Source organism: Canis lupus, chromosome 14, assembly GCF_003254725.2.
Source record: "Canis lupus dingo isolate Sandy chromosome 14, ASM325472v2, whole genome shotgun sequence".
Taxonomy (NCBI): Eukaryota; Metazoa; Chordata; class Mammalia; order Carnivora; family Canidae; genus Canis; species Canis lupus.
This window is the reverse complement of record NC_064256.1, coordinates 56,053,286-56,070,278: the sequence shown is the minus strand read 5'-3', so window position 1 is coordinate 56,070,278 and position 16,993 is coordinate 56,053,286. Positions and strand designations below refer to the sequence as shown.

Sequence of the window (16,993 nt, the reverse complement as noted above, 5' to 3'; positions counted from 1 at the left end):
TTAAAAGAAGAAACATCGATTCCAAGATCATGTTTAGCTGACACTACAGAGCAAATTCAACACTGCTATTCACAATGGACCCTGATTTCCCCCTAATATTTGAACGGTTTAATCATCGATTATAGCAGCTGGTTAGAGCACCCTCATGTGTCTCTGTACTGTAATATCATTTCCGATCCTTTGTGCTGTGATTTCATTTTATTTTGATCACAAGCCTCCGAATTTGTGATAATAGTGTTTTCCTTTCACGTTTACTTGAAAATTCTTCCTCAACTAAGTTTCCACCTCTAAATAAGATTATTATTAAATTCTAAAAAGATAAACCACCTTGTTCAAAACCAACCTTCTATCAAGAAGGAAATTCCAGTTTCTCTCAATGGTTCTTTTTAAGTCTAAAGATGCCATGCCATGAAAACTTCTAAATAATAGTTTAAAATGTACAAATTACAAGGAAAGATTACTTGGTAGATATCCACTATTTGCTCCCTTTCATAAGTTTGAAAATAGCTTTTACATTAGTCTACTCTTTAGAAATAGTCACAAGTACTCACAACTAGGCGAAATAATCACAGCTTCGTTGATCTTTTTTTTTTTTCGTTGATCTTTTCTAAGAGATTCTATATCAAATAATCTATGTATTCGATCAAATACTGCCCTCCGATCACTGGAAATTTGCATGATAAGAATTCCATTATAAAACCTCTCCCCAAGCTCTCTTACTGTAGCAAAAATACAAAGAATATGAGATTTAAAATCAGACCCACCTTAGTTTTAATCTTGCAATATCAGTGGCTTTGCTCACTGAAATTCCATTTTTCTCATACATAAAGGCCATTCCCTGGTCCTGTGGGAAGACAATAAAGCAAATAGCTCAGAACCTGACATGCAGTGGTGCTCAATTAAAGTTCATTCCTTTCTCCTCCTCTCATCCGTAACTTTAGTAACAGAGCTAGGTACGAATCCTGTAGGAACTGTCACTTGGGCTCCAGTCTGATTGCTCCACGTATCCATAGACTCATCCTCAGTACAGTTAAACATACGAGTTAACAGGCATGTAATATCTTCTAGTTTACAAAATACCATCAAACATCCTGTAATTTGATCTTCCAAAAAAACGCTGTACGAATATCAACCAGCATTAAGTATTCCTACTTTCCAGACGACAGGCTGGGGACCCGGCCGGATGCAGCGACAAATGAACCACACGGGCCTGACACACAGGGCGTGGGGTTCACGCCCGGTTGTGCTCTCCCTTACGTCCTGGTGGACCTTCTGTGTGGTCTCTGTCGAGCATTTCTGAGAAAAACAGAGCATTTCCATATTTTAAAAAAGAGCAGCAGCTGCCCTTGGAAGGCAGCTTAATGATGATGTTGTGTGGGTCCGATTTTAAATCTCATATTCTTTGTATTTTTGCTACAAATAGAGATTGTATTGTGTGGGTCTTTCTCCCACTAGCACCCTCTGATGAATCAGTATTACTTTCTGACAATGGGGGAGGCTGTTTTCAACCCCAGAAACGTAACTGCTAGTCACCCGTGAGCGCGCTGAAGCGACCTCGCCTTACTCCATGGATTCAGAACCTTCCAGCTGATGGTGCTGTTGCCGGTCTCCGAGTCGTGCATGCTGTTGGACTAAACTTAAGTCAACAGATCATTAAAGAGTTACTCTGGGTAAGCCACAGTTTGGAACGCAAAGTCCTATGGGGAGAAGAATGAAGACAGAGAAGCTCCTGGCCCCGAGAACGACGTTTCGAGCAGGGCCGAGTGAGACCCGACGGGGCGGCCAGCTCCGGGCGGCGGCGGCGAGGGAAGAATCAGCCAGCGGGCCGCCAGCCCAGGGGACAAGGGCTGTGTCACAGCGGAACGGGCGTTTGCGCCGGAGATCAGGATTTCCCAGGACTGAGATGACAGGGGAGATGCTTTCCAGGACGAAAGGGCTACAGGGCCAAGCAAGATCCTGGAACAGAAAGAACGTCAAAGCTGAGGAATGACGAGGGCTCCAGGGTGGAGTTCATAACTGGGACTTAATCGGGGCTGAGGCTGCAAGTTGGAGTCGGCCAGAGCTCAGCCTTGAGCGCCATGCAGAGAGATTTGGATGTCGCTGGGCAGCCACAGCAAGGCACTGAACACCGGGGCACAGAGGAAATGTCCAAGCTCCACCCTTACGCATTCCTAATTCCTCTGGAGTCCCCTTCTTGAGACTTAGATATCAAAGTTCAGATGTTCTATGATGTGGTCGAATTAATGCCTTAACTAGAACAGGAAATACAAGAAATGTTTGCTTCCCTGAACTTTATTTTCAGCCTTAAATATACATATTAAGGGCTGATACTTAGTAGTAAATACTACGCTTTCTGATGTAGCCTAAGAAAAAATTAGCATATGGCAACTGTGTTGAAGTTTTTTATTTTTTAGATATTATTTATTTATTCATGAGAGACACAGAAAGAGAGGCAGAGGCAGGCAGAGAGAGAAGCAGTCTCCATGTAGGGAGCTGGATGCAGGACTCGATCCTGGACCTCGAGAGCATGCCCTGAGCTGAAGGCAGATGTTCAACCGCTGGGCCACCCAGGTGTCCCAAAGTTTATATTTTTAACATAATGTTTATATTACTATTGGCTACCTTATTCATTAGGGGTTCTTAGCTGTTGACGGCATCCTGACCGGAGGCAGCATGGAAGCTGGGACTCTAGAATCAAAAGATTGGCTCTAATACTTAAGTATGACCTTAGATGGGTTACCCAAACAGGATTTCCATATCAAATAAAATGTATACACCAGGTTTTAAGCAGGCCTAAAAGGCAGGCAACACTACTCTTCACCTTTTGCATATGAAGAGACTGAGGTCTAATAGGGTGGCTGGAATTAGCAAAGAAATTGAATTTACTTGCCCGCTGAAATCATCTCAAATCCAGACTTACCTTGGCATCCTGTACTTTATATGGGAGAAGTTTGGAGGGTCAAGGGATGCAGAGTTTCTAGTTCCACGGCCTGCCCAAACCAGGGCCACTCCAGGTCAGCACCTTGGAGCACTCCAGCCTGCCCCTGAGCTTGGCCCACTGGGGCACTGGGACAAAGCAGATAGCTCTGTCCATAGGAAACACGTCCAAAGTCCAACAGAAAAGGATATTGCCCAAGACATAAGCACAGACTTATTTTAGGCAAGTAATTTTTGGCCTAATAAAAACTTCCAAGATAGCACTTCCGTGATGCCCCTTAGGATAAATAATTAATAATGGTTCTGAACCAAGAGAACTGGGCATGATTAAAAAGAAATCACATTCTCAGAAAATAAGGAATATTGATAGAAAATGGTAAATCAAACTGAACTACAGAGCCAGGTTGCTTTAACCTCCTATTCATCTAAACCCTCCTTTATTTTTATTTATTCATTTTTTTATTAATTTTCAGAAGATTTACTTGAGAGAGGCTGCAGTGGGGAGGGGTGGAGGGAGAGGGGGATAAACCCTCCTTTAAATAACGTTGAGCATCCTTATGAGGCACAAATCTCACTTCATAGGTGTTTGTTTTCTGATGGGTCTCCTTAGTTCATAGAATTAAATGCATTTTGCAAATGAGTTCTGTACCCTCACCCCATCCTGTACCTAAAAATAGTATGTGTTTGATAGTGTAGATCTTTAGGTGGCATGTGAATCAAAAACTAACCAGAATCAAAGTCCCAAAGCAGAGAATAACTTTTAACAAAATTATTATGGTTCGATGTAAAGTTCTATTACTGAGAATTTTTTTTTAAGACTGGCCTCATTATTAGTCAATAAGAATTATTATATATGTGGTTAGCCAATGGTAATGTTCTTGAATTGCACAAATAAAAATTCCACACCATATATTTCCTACCTAAGCCCACCCGCAGTCACTGTTTTTGAAGGATGGCAGTGCTCAAGAAATCCCAATGTCTCGTTTAAGTCACTAAACGATTGCATACGCAAATCAACCGCACAGGTTGCTAATAAATGTCCCTTGTTTTCCTAGTTCCAGAGCTTGCGTGTTTGGAAGGTAGATTTTCGGTCACTCTTATCTTAGAGATGTGGACCTGTCAAAAGGATTTAAGAGTTAATAGATGTACTTGGCTTTAAGTCAGCATCTGAAAATAAAATGCTTTTAATGTGTGTTTCCCTCAGGAAAATGGATATAAGACCAGAAATACATTAGTCGCTTTGTGGTAATACACCCAGCTAAAAAAGTGAAAGCACTGACACTTCATTGAATGCCCATGTTTAACTAAATAATTCAGTTGAAACAGAGCATCTAAGGACCTAAAATAAATTCTAAGCTGAATTTCTAAGGCAAGGTCAATAGTTAAACCGGCGTACATTTCACACACAGGGTAAGGTGGATTGCCCTTGTTCAGATCAGAAGAGATGTCCTGTAAAGAAGTCTTACAAAGACACCCTGGGGGTGTTTGGGCTCCATTTTCAGCAAAGCTGACTTTAGAAACCAAAATTTCATTCTCCTTGGGAGAAGTCTTTCTAACTGGCAAATAATTATTTGTAGACGATAATTAGATATACAAACACTACATGTAAAAACTTTTATAAAACTCACTGAACCGGGATCCCAGGGTGGCGCAGTGGTTTGGCACCTGCCTTTGGCCCAGGGTGCAATCCTGGAGACCCGGGATCGAATCCCACGTCGGGCTCCCGGTGCATGGAGCCTGCTTCTCCCTCTGCCTGTGTCTCTGCCTCTCTCTCTCTGTGTGACTATCATAAATAAATAAATAAATAAATAAATAAATAAATAAATAAAATATTAAAAAAAAAACTCACTGAACTCCGAGAACATGAACCCCTGGAGGGTGGAGTGGTAAACTCTAGTATGACAGATGCTGGTAGAGTGATTTGAGGTGTGGACTTGGTGCCAGACAGGTTCGGGTTACATCCTGCCTCGGCCATACCGCCTGTGAGACCTAGGGCACGATCCTCAGCTGCCAGGTATCTCAATATCCTCATCTGTGAAATGGGGATTAAAATAGTGTATTCTTTCTATGTTTGTGAGGATTAAATAAGACAGTGAATGTGAGTGCTTGGGTGGGTTAAGTAAGTAGTGAGTATAAAGTGCTTAATATAGTTCGACATGTGGTAAGGTCCTAATGAGTGTTATGCTTCATTATTATGCTCTGACAGTAAATTGGATGGATAAATATAAAATAGAGTAATTCTAGCCTGCTGAATGCATGTATTACCTTCTTCTATAGCTTTTTTTTTAAAAGGTTATATTTATTTATTCATGAGACACAGAAAGAGGCAGAGACATAGGCAGAGAAGCAGGCTCCCTGTGGGGAGCCCAATGTGGGACTTGATCCCAGAACCCCAGGATCACGACCTGAGCCAAAGGCAGACGCTCAACCACTGCACAACCCAGGCATCCCTAGCTTTGTTTTTAAACATTCAGACTTTTGTCTCTTTGGTATAGAATGCTAACATGTAGAAGTTTCCTAAATTCTAAGAAATTCTAAGTCTAGAAAATAGCTCCTGCAGACCAAAGGCTTAAAGTGTTCAAAAGTAGAGATCTAAGGGCCACATAAAGAATCTGCTAAGTACGATTTTAGCACTGAAGCAATTATGAGCCTATTAAAGATTTTTTTTTTTTTTTGAGAAAAGTTATCTGGCAAGCTAAAAATGGTTTCCATGAGGCTAAACACCAAAAGAGCACTGTTGTCCTTAGGAATCATATTTATTTTTTTAAAAGTAGTCATGTCAAATGAGCAAGTAGTTATTCACTGGATGACACAAAATAAAAACAAGAGGGGATTAAGCAAATGGTGAGGGGCGAAGGGTTGATGCCGAGCGTGCTGGCCGGTTTGGTGATATGAAAAGCCGCCGGGACCGTGAGAACGTGAGAGAGGATCTAGGGAAGGCTGGAAATGGACTCTTCACAGCAACCTTGAAGCAGTAGCCATTAACAATCAGAGAAAGAAGCAGAAGAGACCCTTTTGGAAAGATTTGAGAAAAAGAGAACGTAAAACCATACTTGCCCAAACAAAAGTAGATTGAGCAGTGCAGAAGGTCTATCTATGGAAGATGGAGAAGTTCCCCACCCCCTGGCCCTGCCTCACGGTCCTTGTCCCCTTACAGACATTTCAGTGCAAATAGACTCAAGGCTGTGGACAAGACATATGGTGTTTCCCGTCTTCCTCCCAAAACCTCATTAAAACTATAGCAATGGGATAAAATGGTTTAAATCAACAACAGTAAAGAGAATTGTCAAAGAAATGAGAGAGCCCAACAAATTTTTAGGAAGTGGGAACCAAGTAAAGAAATTGTTAACTGATATAGAAGGATGTAGAAGTCACGGTCTAGAAGGATACAAACAGATGGGGAAAGGAAAAAGCAGATGGAACAATAGCTAACGTGAGAAGCAAGATGCTCAAGTACTAATGAGCATTGGAGAGAAGCGTAGGCCTGAAAACTGGGACTAACTGAAAAACCCGTAGATGGAATAATGAACCCCATCCACTCTCCTCCCCGCTGAGTGGAACTCCTGGTACTGGCTTCGCCTCCCAGGCTTTCTGGAGTTAGTCTCCAGTATAACGCCAGTGTACTACCTGTGCACGAGAAAGCAAATCTCTCTGACCCACAAGCCCCACTCATATAACCAGTGTTCCTAAATACCATTTCATGACTTCATTCTTAAATATGAAGAGAGTGTCTAAGGATTACCATATATTTGATTAAATTCAGCAGAGGAAAAAAAAAATTGCAGGAAAAAATGAACCAAGAAAAAAAAAACCCAGTAATTCAGTAATGAGAAGAGGACTTTTTCTTTTTTAAGATTTTATTTATTTATTCGTAAGAGACACAGAGAGAGAGGCAGAGACACAAGCAGGCTCCATGCAGGGGGCCCGATGTGGGACTCGATCCCGGGTCTCCAGGATCACGCCCTGGGCCGAAGGTGGCGCTAAACCACTGAGCCATCCAGGCTTCCCGGAGAAGATGTTTTTTTAGAAGCCTGATTAGTCTCCTCACAGATATTTCAGAAGATGTTAACATTCATCAACTACAAGAATGGATGCTTTGAAAAAGTGACAACTAGAGAGTAGGAAAGAACTTAGAAGAGAAAGTCAAAGAAACCTCCCAAAAAGCACAGCAAGAAGCCCAGGAAAGCAGTGTGGAGATTCCTTAGGAAACTAAGACTAGATCTATCCACCATAGGACCCAGCTATTTCATGTCTCTGTGTTTATCTGAAGAATATTAAAAGACTAATTTGAAAAGTTTCTGCAGCATTATTTATGACAGCCAGGATATAGAAGCAGCCGACGTGTGACCATCAGTGGATGGATGGATAAGTAGTAAGTGGTAGCAATGCACCATGGAATACTACTCAGCCATAAAGAATGAAATATTTCCATGTGTGACAACACGGATAGATCTTAAGGGTATCATGTAAAATGAAATGAGTCAGACTGAGAAAGACAAATACCATATGATTTCATTCATATGTGGAATCTAAAATAACAAAGTGAACAAGCAAAGCAATACAAAAACAAACTCACAGATAGAGAATAGGTTGATGGTTACCACAGGGGAAGCAGGGTGGGGCAGTGGGGGTCAATTATAGAATGGATGGTAACTAGACTTTTGATGGTGATCACTTTGTAACGTATACAGATGTCAAATTATAATGTACATCTGGAACTTGTATAATGTTATATATCAATTTTGCTTCAAACTAAATAAATAAAGGAAAGAAGAAGAAGCCCAAAAGACAAGTGGAGTTTAAGGAGATCCATAAACAATACCCATCTTTCCCACGTGAATTTGAAACCAACTGGAAAAATGGATAAAGGAGATGGATGGATAGAATAAAAATGTCTGTTGCTCTACTTAAAAAAAAAAAAAAAAAAAAAGCTGCACTGGAGGATGTAGCTTCAAAGCTTCAAAGCTTCAAAGCACTGCCTAGCACTCCACCCCTGAACCGGACAGACTTACTCACTCTGTTACAGGCTGCACATTGGAGCCCCTGCAGGGAGCCCCTTGCTGGAGGGTAGGAACTGATCATAACTCATCTTCTCCACAGGTTGGCAGATGCCCAACAAGAAGGAACCCAGGCACACAAGCCCTGTCCTTCCTCTAAGCTCACTAGCTGGGCAAGTCACTTCTCCCTGGAGAGAAATGAGTAAGGGAATGAATGGTGAGAGCCAGGAGTGTTACTTTAATGGAATTTCTTCCTCAAGAAGCCAGAAAGAATTAAAAATATAAGCGAGAAAATATAAAAGACATAAAGGACCAATTGAGAAGGCTCAGCAACTAACTAGAATGCCGTTAGGAAAGTTTTTTAAAATGGAGGGGAGACGAAAATATCAAGAGACTCTCTCTGTGCTGAAGGACAGGAGTTTCCAGATTGAAAGGGCCCACTAAGAGCTGAGCAGGATTGATTTTTTTTTTTCTTAAAATCCTAAATATCTTGGTGATATTTCAGAACACCTAGGATAAAGGAAAGTTTTAGAGACGTCCATGTAGGAAAAAAAAAAAAAGACAAAGTGAAATGAAAACAAACGTCACTTGCCCAAGAATCAGCCAGACATCAGACTCCCCATCTGCACCACTAGAAGCCAAAGCCTATGGGGCAACACCTTCTGGTTTTGAGGGAAATTTTTGGGTGCATGTAGAATTTCCAAAATTCTATACCCAGCCAAGCTATTAATCAAGTATGAAGGTTGAATGAAGACATTTTAGACACATAAAATTCAGACAACGTATCCCACATGCACCTTGGAAGGAGGTAAGAAGTTGCCCTAAAGAGAAGGAATATACCACAAAAGAGCCAGCCTGGCATCTAGCAGAGTAGTGTGTCCCAACTGGGAGGGCTTGATGTGGGTCTCAGCTGCGTAGCCAGTCCAGGTCGGAAGAACGTGGAGGGTCATGGAGGCCCCAGGAAACGGGAGAAGTGTTGGGACGGATGGAAGGATTGTGAGGGCGCAAAACATCAGGTCACAGTAAGTGCAGTTGGTAGCAAGGAACATGGGAAAACCCCAAACTTCACCCCAGTAGCATTCTTCTTTGGCACAGAGGCTGTGATCCTGGATCAGGGATTAGGACCTGCAGTCCTGGCATGGTCCTCGGTTGTGCAGTTAACACTCTTTCCTCCATGTCCATCGTGTTCAGTTTTGAGCATCGATGTCTAGACACATGTGGGAGGCACCTGGAGTCCCGGGATAGGACTTGAATGCTCTCATCTTTGTCCCTGTAGAAGGACAGGTGCCGCTGACGAAGACTGGGAAGTAGAAGGGGAGAAGGGGAGGAGGGAGGAGGGACTGTAAAATCTTCACCGGACACAGTACCTAGGACTTTTGGAACAAGAACAGGTGGGGCTGTTCAGCTTCGTGCCTTTTAGTTGCCTAACCCTTTTAGTTGATCTAACCCTATTGAGAGGCGGGGTGGGGGAAGTGAGGACTCGGTCAAATTCTCAACCACTGTAGGAAGCCTCTTAGGCGATACCCTGTGTGGAGTAGTAGGGACACACGAGGCCGCCACATTCGGTTGTGCCAGTCTGGCACGGCACCCTCCAGGGGGCTCTCCGCACCTCGTGGTTACTTCGGGTTTGTTCAGTTATTATGACAGTTGTCCCTCTGGTGCCTTGGGATGCCGTTTTCTGTTCCTCCCCAAGTGCAGAGCTGTCCTACAAGCATTTAGGTAACTGCCAGACAGGGTGAAAGCAGAATTCATTCTGAGTGACCAACCCTGGGGTTGTGCTGTGCAGTTGGGAGCAGGGGGAGGGGGGGAAGGGTACAACAGAAAGTTCCTGCCTTCCGCCCTGATCTTTCCTGGACTAGCTGATATTTTTAAACCGTGCGCACATATCTCTTTAATTAAAAATTCTGAAAATCATTATTAAAACCCAACAAACACAAAAAGCCCCGAGTGTGGGCCAACCCCTGGGTGACCCCATCCCCTGCGCCCTGCTCACTCCTCCTTCTACCCGCAGGTAAGTCTGTGGCTGTGCCCCTCCTGCCGCCTGCCTGTGCAGACTCCCCGGAGCTCGTCCCCTGGGTCAGGCCCCCCACTGAAGCCCGGTCCCCTAAAGGCACTTGGGTTTTGCTCCAACCCCCATCTTTGATTCTCTCCAAAGCAGCATGAGCACTGTTGCTTGTAGCCATTTCTTCCTGGACACTAGGACACTTCAGAGACACAGGGTAGGCACTTCAATTCCGTAACCAGCCATCCCTGTTCCTAGAAACGTAATGCTGCTCCCTGCAGTAGGAGCGGCTCCCCTGCTCCGCCCCGGCCCCCGATGGGATGGGACTCAGGCTGTGCAGCCGCTTCCTTCCCCCTGTGGGGCCTGCCTGGCTCAGGGTGCAGGACCCTCCACCCTGCTGCCTGTTAGAAGCACCTGAGACCCCTGGTAGCCGCATGGCCCGCCCCGCTCCCAGCCTGTAGGTTCCGATTTCTTTCTGCCCAGGGAGAGGCGGGTCTGGGTCCTGGCACCCATCCCCAGGGGATTTAAATGTGTGGCTGGAATAAGAATCACTGGTCTGCTCTCCGCAGATGCCAGGGAACAATCCCCAGATTCCTGTTGTTTTAGTCTATTCCATTCAGAGCTTGACCCTTCTTTTTTTTTTCTAGTATAATTCCTCCCCATTATGCAGGCAATCTTGCCTTGTTCATTTTTGACTCATTCAAAAGAATGGAGGGAAACAGTACGCACGATTTAAAATTTCAGAAAAGCACAATGCAATTTCTATAGGATTTTAAATGTTTTTGGAAAGAACGCAGACCTGGGAGGGAGACGTGGACTCACACCCTCATTCTGTCCCGACCCACTGACTATCTGCGTAACTCTGGGGGTTTTACTTCCTCCCAGAGCCCCGGTTTTCATAAGTATAGGATGGGAATCATAACCTATTTTGCCTAATTGTGGTAATTCGATAACACGTGTAAGCCACTTGTGACAGATAAGTGGCGGTTGTGACAACGGTATTGTAACACTTGATCATGGGAATTCTTCTAAACTAGGAAGCTCCTAAACTCACCATGAGTTGCTCAGTCCCATTCCTTATTCTTGTGTTAGCTACTCTCTAAATCAGGCCACCTAGGCTTAGGTCCCCTTCCCTGTGCCTCTCTGATTGAGCAGGGTGTTGTCCCCCTCTCAGTTTCGAGTTTGAATTTCAAGTCTGCAAACCCAGAGGCGGAGGTGGCCCCGAGCTGTGATGGAGCCCCCGTCTCCCCCACCCCCCCACCCCAGAACCGGCTGTGTGTTAAGAGCAGGGCCTGGAGCTGTGAGCAAACCCAGCATCAAGAGAAGGTCTCACTTTCCCCCATGGTTAACTGTCAGACGGAGCCTGTGATTAATCCACAATCAAAAACTGACCATGGTTCCAGTCGAAATACTTGTAGTTATAAGTAATAGACCCTGGGGGCACAAACTTAATATCTTGGATCTCAAGAAGTACAGAGGCGGGGCCGGGCCAAGGTGGATTCACTCAAGCAGCTCAGCAACGTCCTCCAGAACCCAGTCCTTCCCATCTTTCGATACCACCATCAGCAGCTTATTGCTGGCCTTGAGTTGGCTGCCTCGTGTCCCAAGGGGGCTGCTGCGGCGAGCTGCATCCAGAGACAGAGAAGCTTCTCCTCCCACGTCTCTTTTAAAGAGTAAAGAAGTCTTTAGCCCAAGTCCCGCTGTACATTGCACCTAACGACATATCGGCCTCAGCTGAATCAGGAGCAGGACCGTGGAATTACTATTACTGATTTGGGCCTCTCTGGGTCAGAGAGAGGCTCAGCCGGTTCTGAAGCACTTGGCTGCCCAACACCTGAACAGAACTTAGGAAGGAAGAAGGGAATGGTGGTTGCCAGTGATGGTGGTGGTCAGCAGTGTGTGCCACTGCCGGGTGCATGTGTAAGACGTATTTTTAAGATCCAATTTTAAATTAATACGCAGATGTTTCAGTTAGTCCTCTAAAATACCAGCTTTGAGCTTTACAGCCTGGAAACTTAGCATTACAAAGGGAGAGCAGTAATATTTCCTGTCATTTTTAAAGCTAAGAGTGTTGTGGGTTTTTTTTTAAAGATTTTATTTATTTATTCATTAGACACACACAGAGAGAGGCAGAGATACAGGCAGAGGGAGAAGCAGACTCCCCTTGCAGCAAAAAAAAAAAAAAAAAAAAAAAAGAAGAAGAAGCAGACTTCCGATGTGGGACTCAATCCTGGGACAACAGGATCACAACCTGAGCCAAAGGCTGACGCTCAACCACTGAGCCACCCAGGCATCCCTAAGAGTGTTGTTTATGAGTAAATAACATGGCTTTAAAAGGAACAAGCCTTGAAGAATGGATATTCAGTTCCCAAGCACTTGGCATGGAGTGAGTTCTGTGTGGCTCTATTGAGATCTTAGGATAGAAAACTCCCGAACAGGTGGGACCCAAATGGGGCAGTCAGGGATCCAAGATGGCCCTCCTGGGGCTGCGTCTGTGGCTGTGTCCTGCTGTCTAGGTCACCCAGGGAACCTCATACCAAATACCCAGAATATAAAGATACGGGAAGGGGAAGGAGGCACCCGGGGGAGCGTCGTGCCAGAAAAGGAATTCATTCTAAGACTTCCTTTTAGTATCCCCAGATCCCTGTGACCCAGAAGACCAAACTAGGGACATTCCTCTTGCTCACTTCTCTGTCCTTGCCCTTCGAGGCAGGCTCATGCTGCAGAGGACAGATTTCAAATGTTAATATGGCACAGTTCACCACGAGGTGCAACGCGGGAAACACAGGGTGCTAAGGCCCAACCTGGGAGGAGCGTGAGTGAATTCACAACTGTAGAGACACCGTGACATGTCTTGGCTCTAGAATAACTTCATTGAGACTGACCTTCTGGAATGAAGAACCTTTCTGCACACTTGGGTAGAAAAGCAACTGAATCTGTAGAAAAGGCAAAACCAGGTCTGGGCAAAGTAAGAACCCTGGTGAGGCAGCCTGGAAGGCTGGTCTCCTGGAATGACCTTGGATAATGCATCAAGGGAGTTCACTGTCCCCCCTGCCTAGGCCTTCCACCCCTCATAGGTGCAGTCTTGGGGATACAAAAATAGAGAGGGTGGGAGCCCTCGGCAGGCAGGTTTCTCCTCCTCTGCTGCATGACTGAGCCAAGGACCAAAGGCTTGGTTTTGGTGAGACCTCCAAGGCTGGTTGCCCCCACGGCCCTTCTGTGTGTCGCCTTGCTCTGGGTATTTGATGGAGGGGGAGCCCCTAATCATCAGTCGTGATCAACAATGGGCAACAAAAAGCTCTTTCAATATTATAATAATTTGAAAAACTGGTTGAACAAGAAGTTAGTTCTGTTGGGGAAGGAGGATGACAATTGTTAAAGTAGTGAATCGTATGAAAACGGGAACACAGAAAGGTTTGTAGTCAGAAAACATGCCGTTAGAAAATATTTAGAGGAAATCCATGTATTTGTCCGTATTATGAGCTGGAAGGACTCCAGAGTCTGGGTTTGCATCCGCCGTTCCACATCCTGGCCTCGGAGTCTGGGCCAGTCATCGTCTTTCCCCGATCCCTAGTTTCCTCGCTTGTGAAATGGGAAGAACAGTAGCTCCGGGTGTCTCTGGGGACCATGGGTGCTGATGACTCTCTTCACTTAGCCGAGCCAAGGAGAAATGGGTCAGGCCCTCGTAACACTCATAAAATTGCGCTGGGGCTGCACAGGTGTGCTGGCTAATCCCAGGACCCACGCGGAAGTGTCCCTGGGCAGGTCCAGGCCCGCGGGGCCCTGTCCTCAGCCTACAGCCTCACGAAGAGGGAGCCCGTGCTGCGAACCAGCTGAGACGGGCTTGTCCCCTCTGCCTTTGCTTCACCTCCATTAAAGGACCGAGCAAGCTCAGCCCTGTTATCTACGTGGAATAATTTGGCCACAGTTGGGCGATAATCTCCCAAATGTATTGGCATCAGCTGACTTCCGGTGCACCCAGGCTCTGCCCTAAACCAGCCGTGTCACTTTGGGCAAATGCTGTGACCTCCCTCAGACTTGCCCCTCCGTCATCTGCAAAATAAATATGGTGGCACAGGATTGTCGCGAAGATTGCGGTCGTTGAGCTAGAGCGTGGAGAGCATTAGCCCAGCGCCTGGAACACGGACGGCAGCCTCTGAATAGTTCCGATCTTTATTACCAGCTTAGCGAAAGCAACAGGCTTAGCCATTACTGAGCCGTACTGGACACGCTCAATATAATAAAGCCACGTGTGTTTAGGGAGGACTCGGATTCATTCTCTCATCTTCAAACTGGCCCTCGGCCCTCTTCAATTCCAATGAGTGAGGTTCCCATTATCCCTTTAGCCAAACAGCGCTCATGGTCAAGGCTCTGCCCCCACCGCGACTCCCCCCAGGACCCCACCTACTGTGGTCAGTGTGGGGTGGCCAGAGGGACCTCCACCATCTCCCAGTCCTAAGCCCCGGGCCCCTCTGCCATCAGAGTCCCTTCCTGAGTGCTCAGATGTAAGGAAAAGTGTAGCCCAGGTCAGGGCCTTGAGTCCGCCTGCTCTGAACTTGCCCGTCTCTCCCGGCAGGCGGTGAAGCGGTTCTTGAAGCAGGAATGCAAGTGTCACGGCGTGAGTGGCTCGTGTACGCTGAGGACATGCTGGCTGGCCATGGCGGACTTCAGAAAAACGGGCGATTATCTCTGGAGGAAGTACAACGGGGCCATCCAGGTCGTCATGAACCAGGATGGCACGGGGTTCACGGTGGCTAACAAGAGGTTCAAGAAGCCAACCAAAAATGACCTCGTGTATTTCGAGAATTCTCCAGACTATTGTATCAGGGACCGAGACGCAGGTGAGTTCGAAACGCGTGATTCACAGCACCTGATTCCTTCACTGATGGGTGCTCCACAGCCCAAACGCGGTTCTTCTGTGTTTTCAGCCGGACGGCTCTGTAAGGGCAGCCAGCTGCTACCAGGTTCAAAGTTCTGTGCTATGATTCGTGAAGCACGCAGAGAGCTTTCCTAAGCAGCTGCTGAAATGGGTTGACAATGTGCAGATTCTGGAGAAAGGTGAACCCAAGAAAGTACGTGGCAAAGAGTCCAAATGCGCAGGGTAGCCAAACCCCTCAGCCTGGACAGAACTCTACCTGGTGGACGCACGTATGCTGGACGCCCACCCCCCCATCTTTCTTGTGATCCTTCAGCCCCGAGCAGTACAGCTACGCGCTGTACCTTCTCCGTCACAAATCCCACCTTTGTGACCACGGAAGGGGGGGCCCAGGGCTGTAAAGTTAGCCTGTTTTGAGAGCTGCCATACGTCCTGCTCTCTCGTTCTTTCGATTATGCTGAGAAGTTGCCAAATACTAGAAAGCGAAAATTCATCCCCACTGGCTTGGCCGTTGGTGGGCAGTGGATGAGAGCTGTGTTTGAGGCATTTTGTTCATTAAAGCCACACCCTTCCCTTGCAGACAGCACTTCATCTGTCTTGAACTCACTCAAAGAGCAGCTCCATCAGCCTCAACGTAGCCGTCCCCACCAGTGTGGTTTTTACGCACCTGCCGCTCTCACCTCTCACCTCTCTGGGCAGCGCTGAGCTCCAGGCTTAGCACAGTCTTTGCGAAAGAGTCCTACAAAATAAGAACGAGTGCAAGTCTCAGTGGATAGGAGGAGATGGAGAGCACACAGCCAACTCCTGGCTCGAGCCAACTCCTCAGCCTTAGTAGAAAGCAAGGGAATTCATTACCAGGAAAAACATCCTTGCATTTAAATTCTAAATTTGTTTTTGGTTCTAAAGTAATTGGAAAGAAACCAGTAAAACAGTGCAGATGACAGCCAGCTCCTAACGCTAGACTGACCACCGGGGACAATTACCAGGGAACGTCACAAGAAGTCCAGAGCCTCTCCTTTGTCCCCGAGTGGTTGAATTTCCTTCCTGGTTTGATGAGAGCATTCTTTACAGCATTTGGGCGGGTTTGTACCTGCAGCCTACGGATTAACAAGTACCGAGCCCAAGGACCAGATGCTGTGCCCTGCCGCATTCCTGACATGCTTTGGGACCTCTAACGAGTCCTCCTACCGTCAGGCCAAAATTTCAGCCAAATCACCATGAAACCTGTACTTTGCTACAGGAATGTCCCAGAAGTCTGGCTTCCCTTTGCCATTAACTAGCCGTTTAGTGTCTGGCTCCTCAGACAGGACACGGGGATGATGACATCTTGATCACTTTAGGAATTACAACGGATTGACCCCTGTGTGCCAGGTACTGGGCTCAGATCATTGCACACATGGTCTTATTTAATCCGTAGAGCCACCCAATGATCTCAGCGCATTGGAACCAGTTCCTGGGGAAAAAAAGGGGAGGGGGGAGAAAAAGAGTGGCTCTTGGCTGATCAACAAGGAACCAAATTCACATCTTAGCTTTTGAGATCAGATAAGCAGCCCTGGATATCATCATCTCAATTGTGTGGCTGAGAAAAGGGAATGACTGGCTCAAGCTCTCACTGGTCTTGGAGGGGATGGGTGTCTGGCTGTCTGACCCCTTGGCCTGTACACCTGACCCTGACACCACAACTTGTCACTAGCTAGCTCTGAAAAGACACGGTGAAGCCAGCCCCCCATTCCAAATCTTAGAGGACCCGCTTCCCCAGGACATCTTTTCTGGGCTTTTGGATTGAAGCAGTTTTCACAGGGACGTGAACAGTTATTATGCTTGATGACCTCTTAACTGCCTCATGGAGAGTCAGTGGCACAGAGACCTTGCTTGTCTTCCCCACAGAGGAGACTCTGAATCTTATTCCCTGTCGCCTCTTCGGGACACTGAAGTTACTCTTCCACACTTTGCTTTTTCTCCTCCTGGTATTAGGACAGCACAGTTCTGTTTCTTGATCCTAAAATAGCAAACGCATCTGCAGTACCTGCTATTCAGTAACACGTGATCTGCCTTCTGTCGAGGATTCTCACAAAGAATCTATAAATGGGTATGTTATTGTCCCATTTTATGGGAGGAAAAGATGAGGTTCTGTCAAAAAGGTTATAGAATTTGTTCAAAAACTCTAAGTTGGTTAGGAGG

General features: G+C 46.1%; 1 protein-coding gene across 2 annotated transcripts in view; it reads left to right on the top strand.

Annotated features, from left to right (window-relative positions):
• WNT2 (Wnt family member 2) overlaps window positions 1-16,993 on the top strand; it is a 48,939-nt gene that overhangs the window by 12,489 nt on the left and 19,457 nt on the right. For both annotated transcript variants that reach the window (XM_049093849.1, XM_025464761.3), the window contains exon 4: window positions 14,513-14,777. In XM_049093849.1, the coding sequence (XP_048949806.1) occupies window positions 14,513-14,777 (265 nt within the window). The remainder of the gene's footprint in view (window positions 1-14,512; window positions 14,778-16,993) is intronic.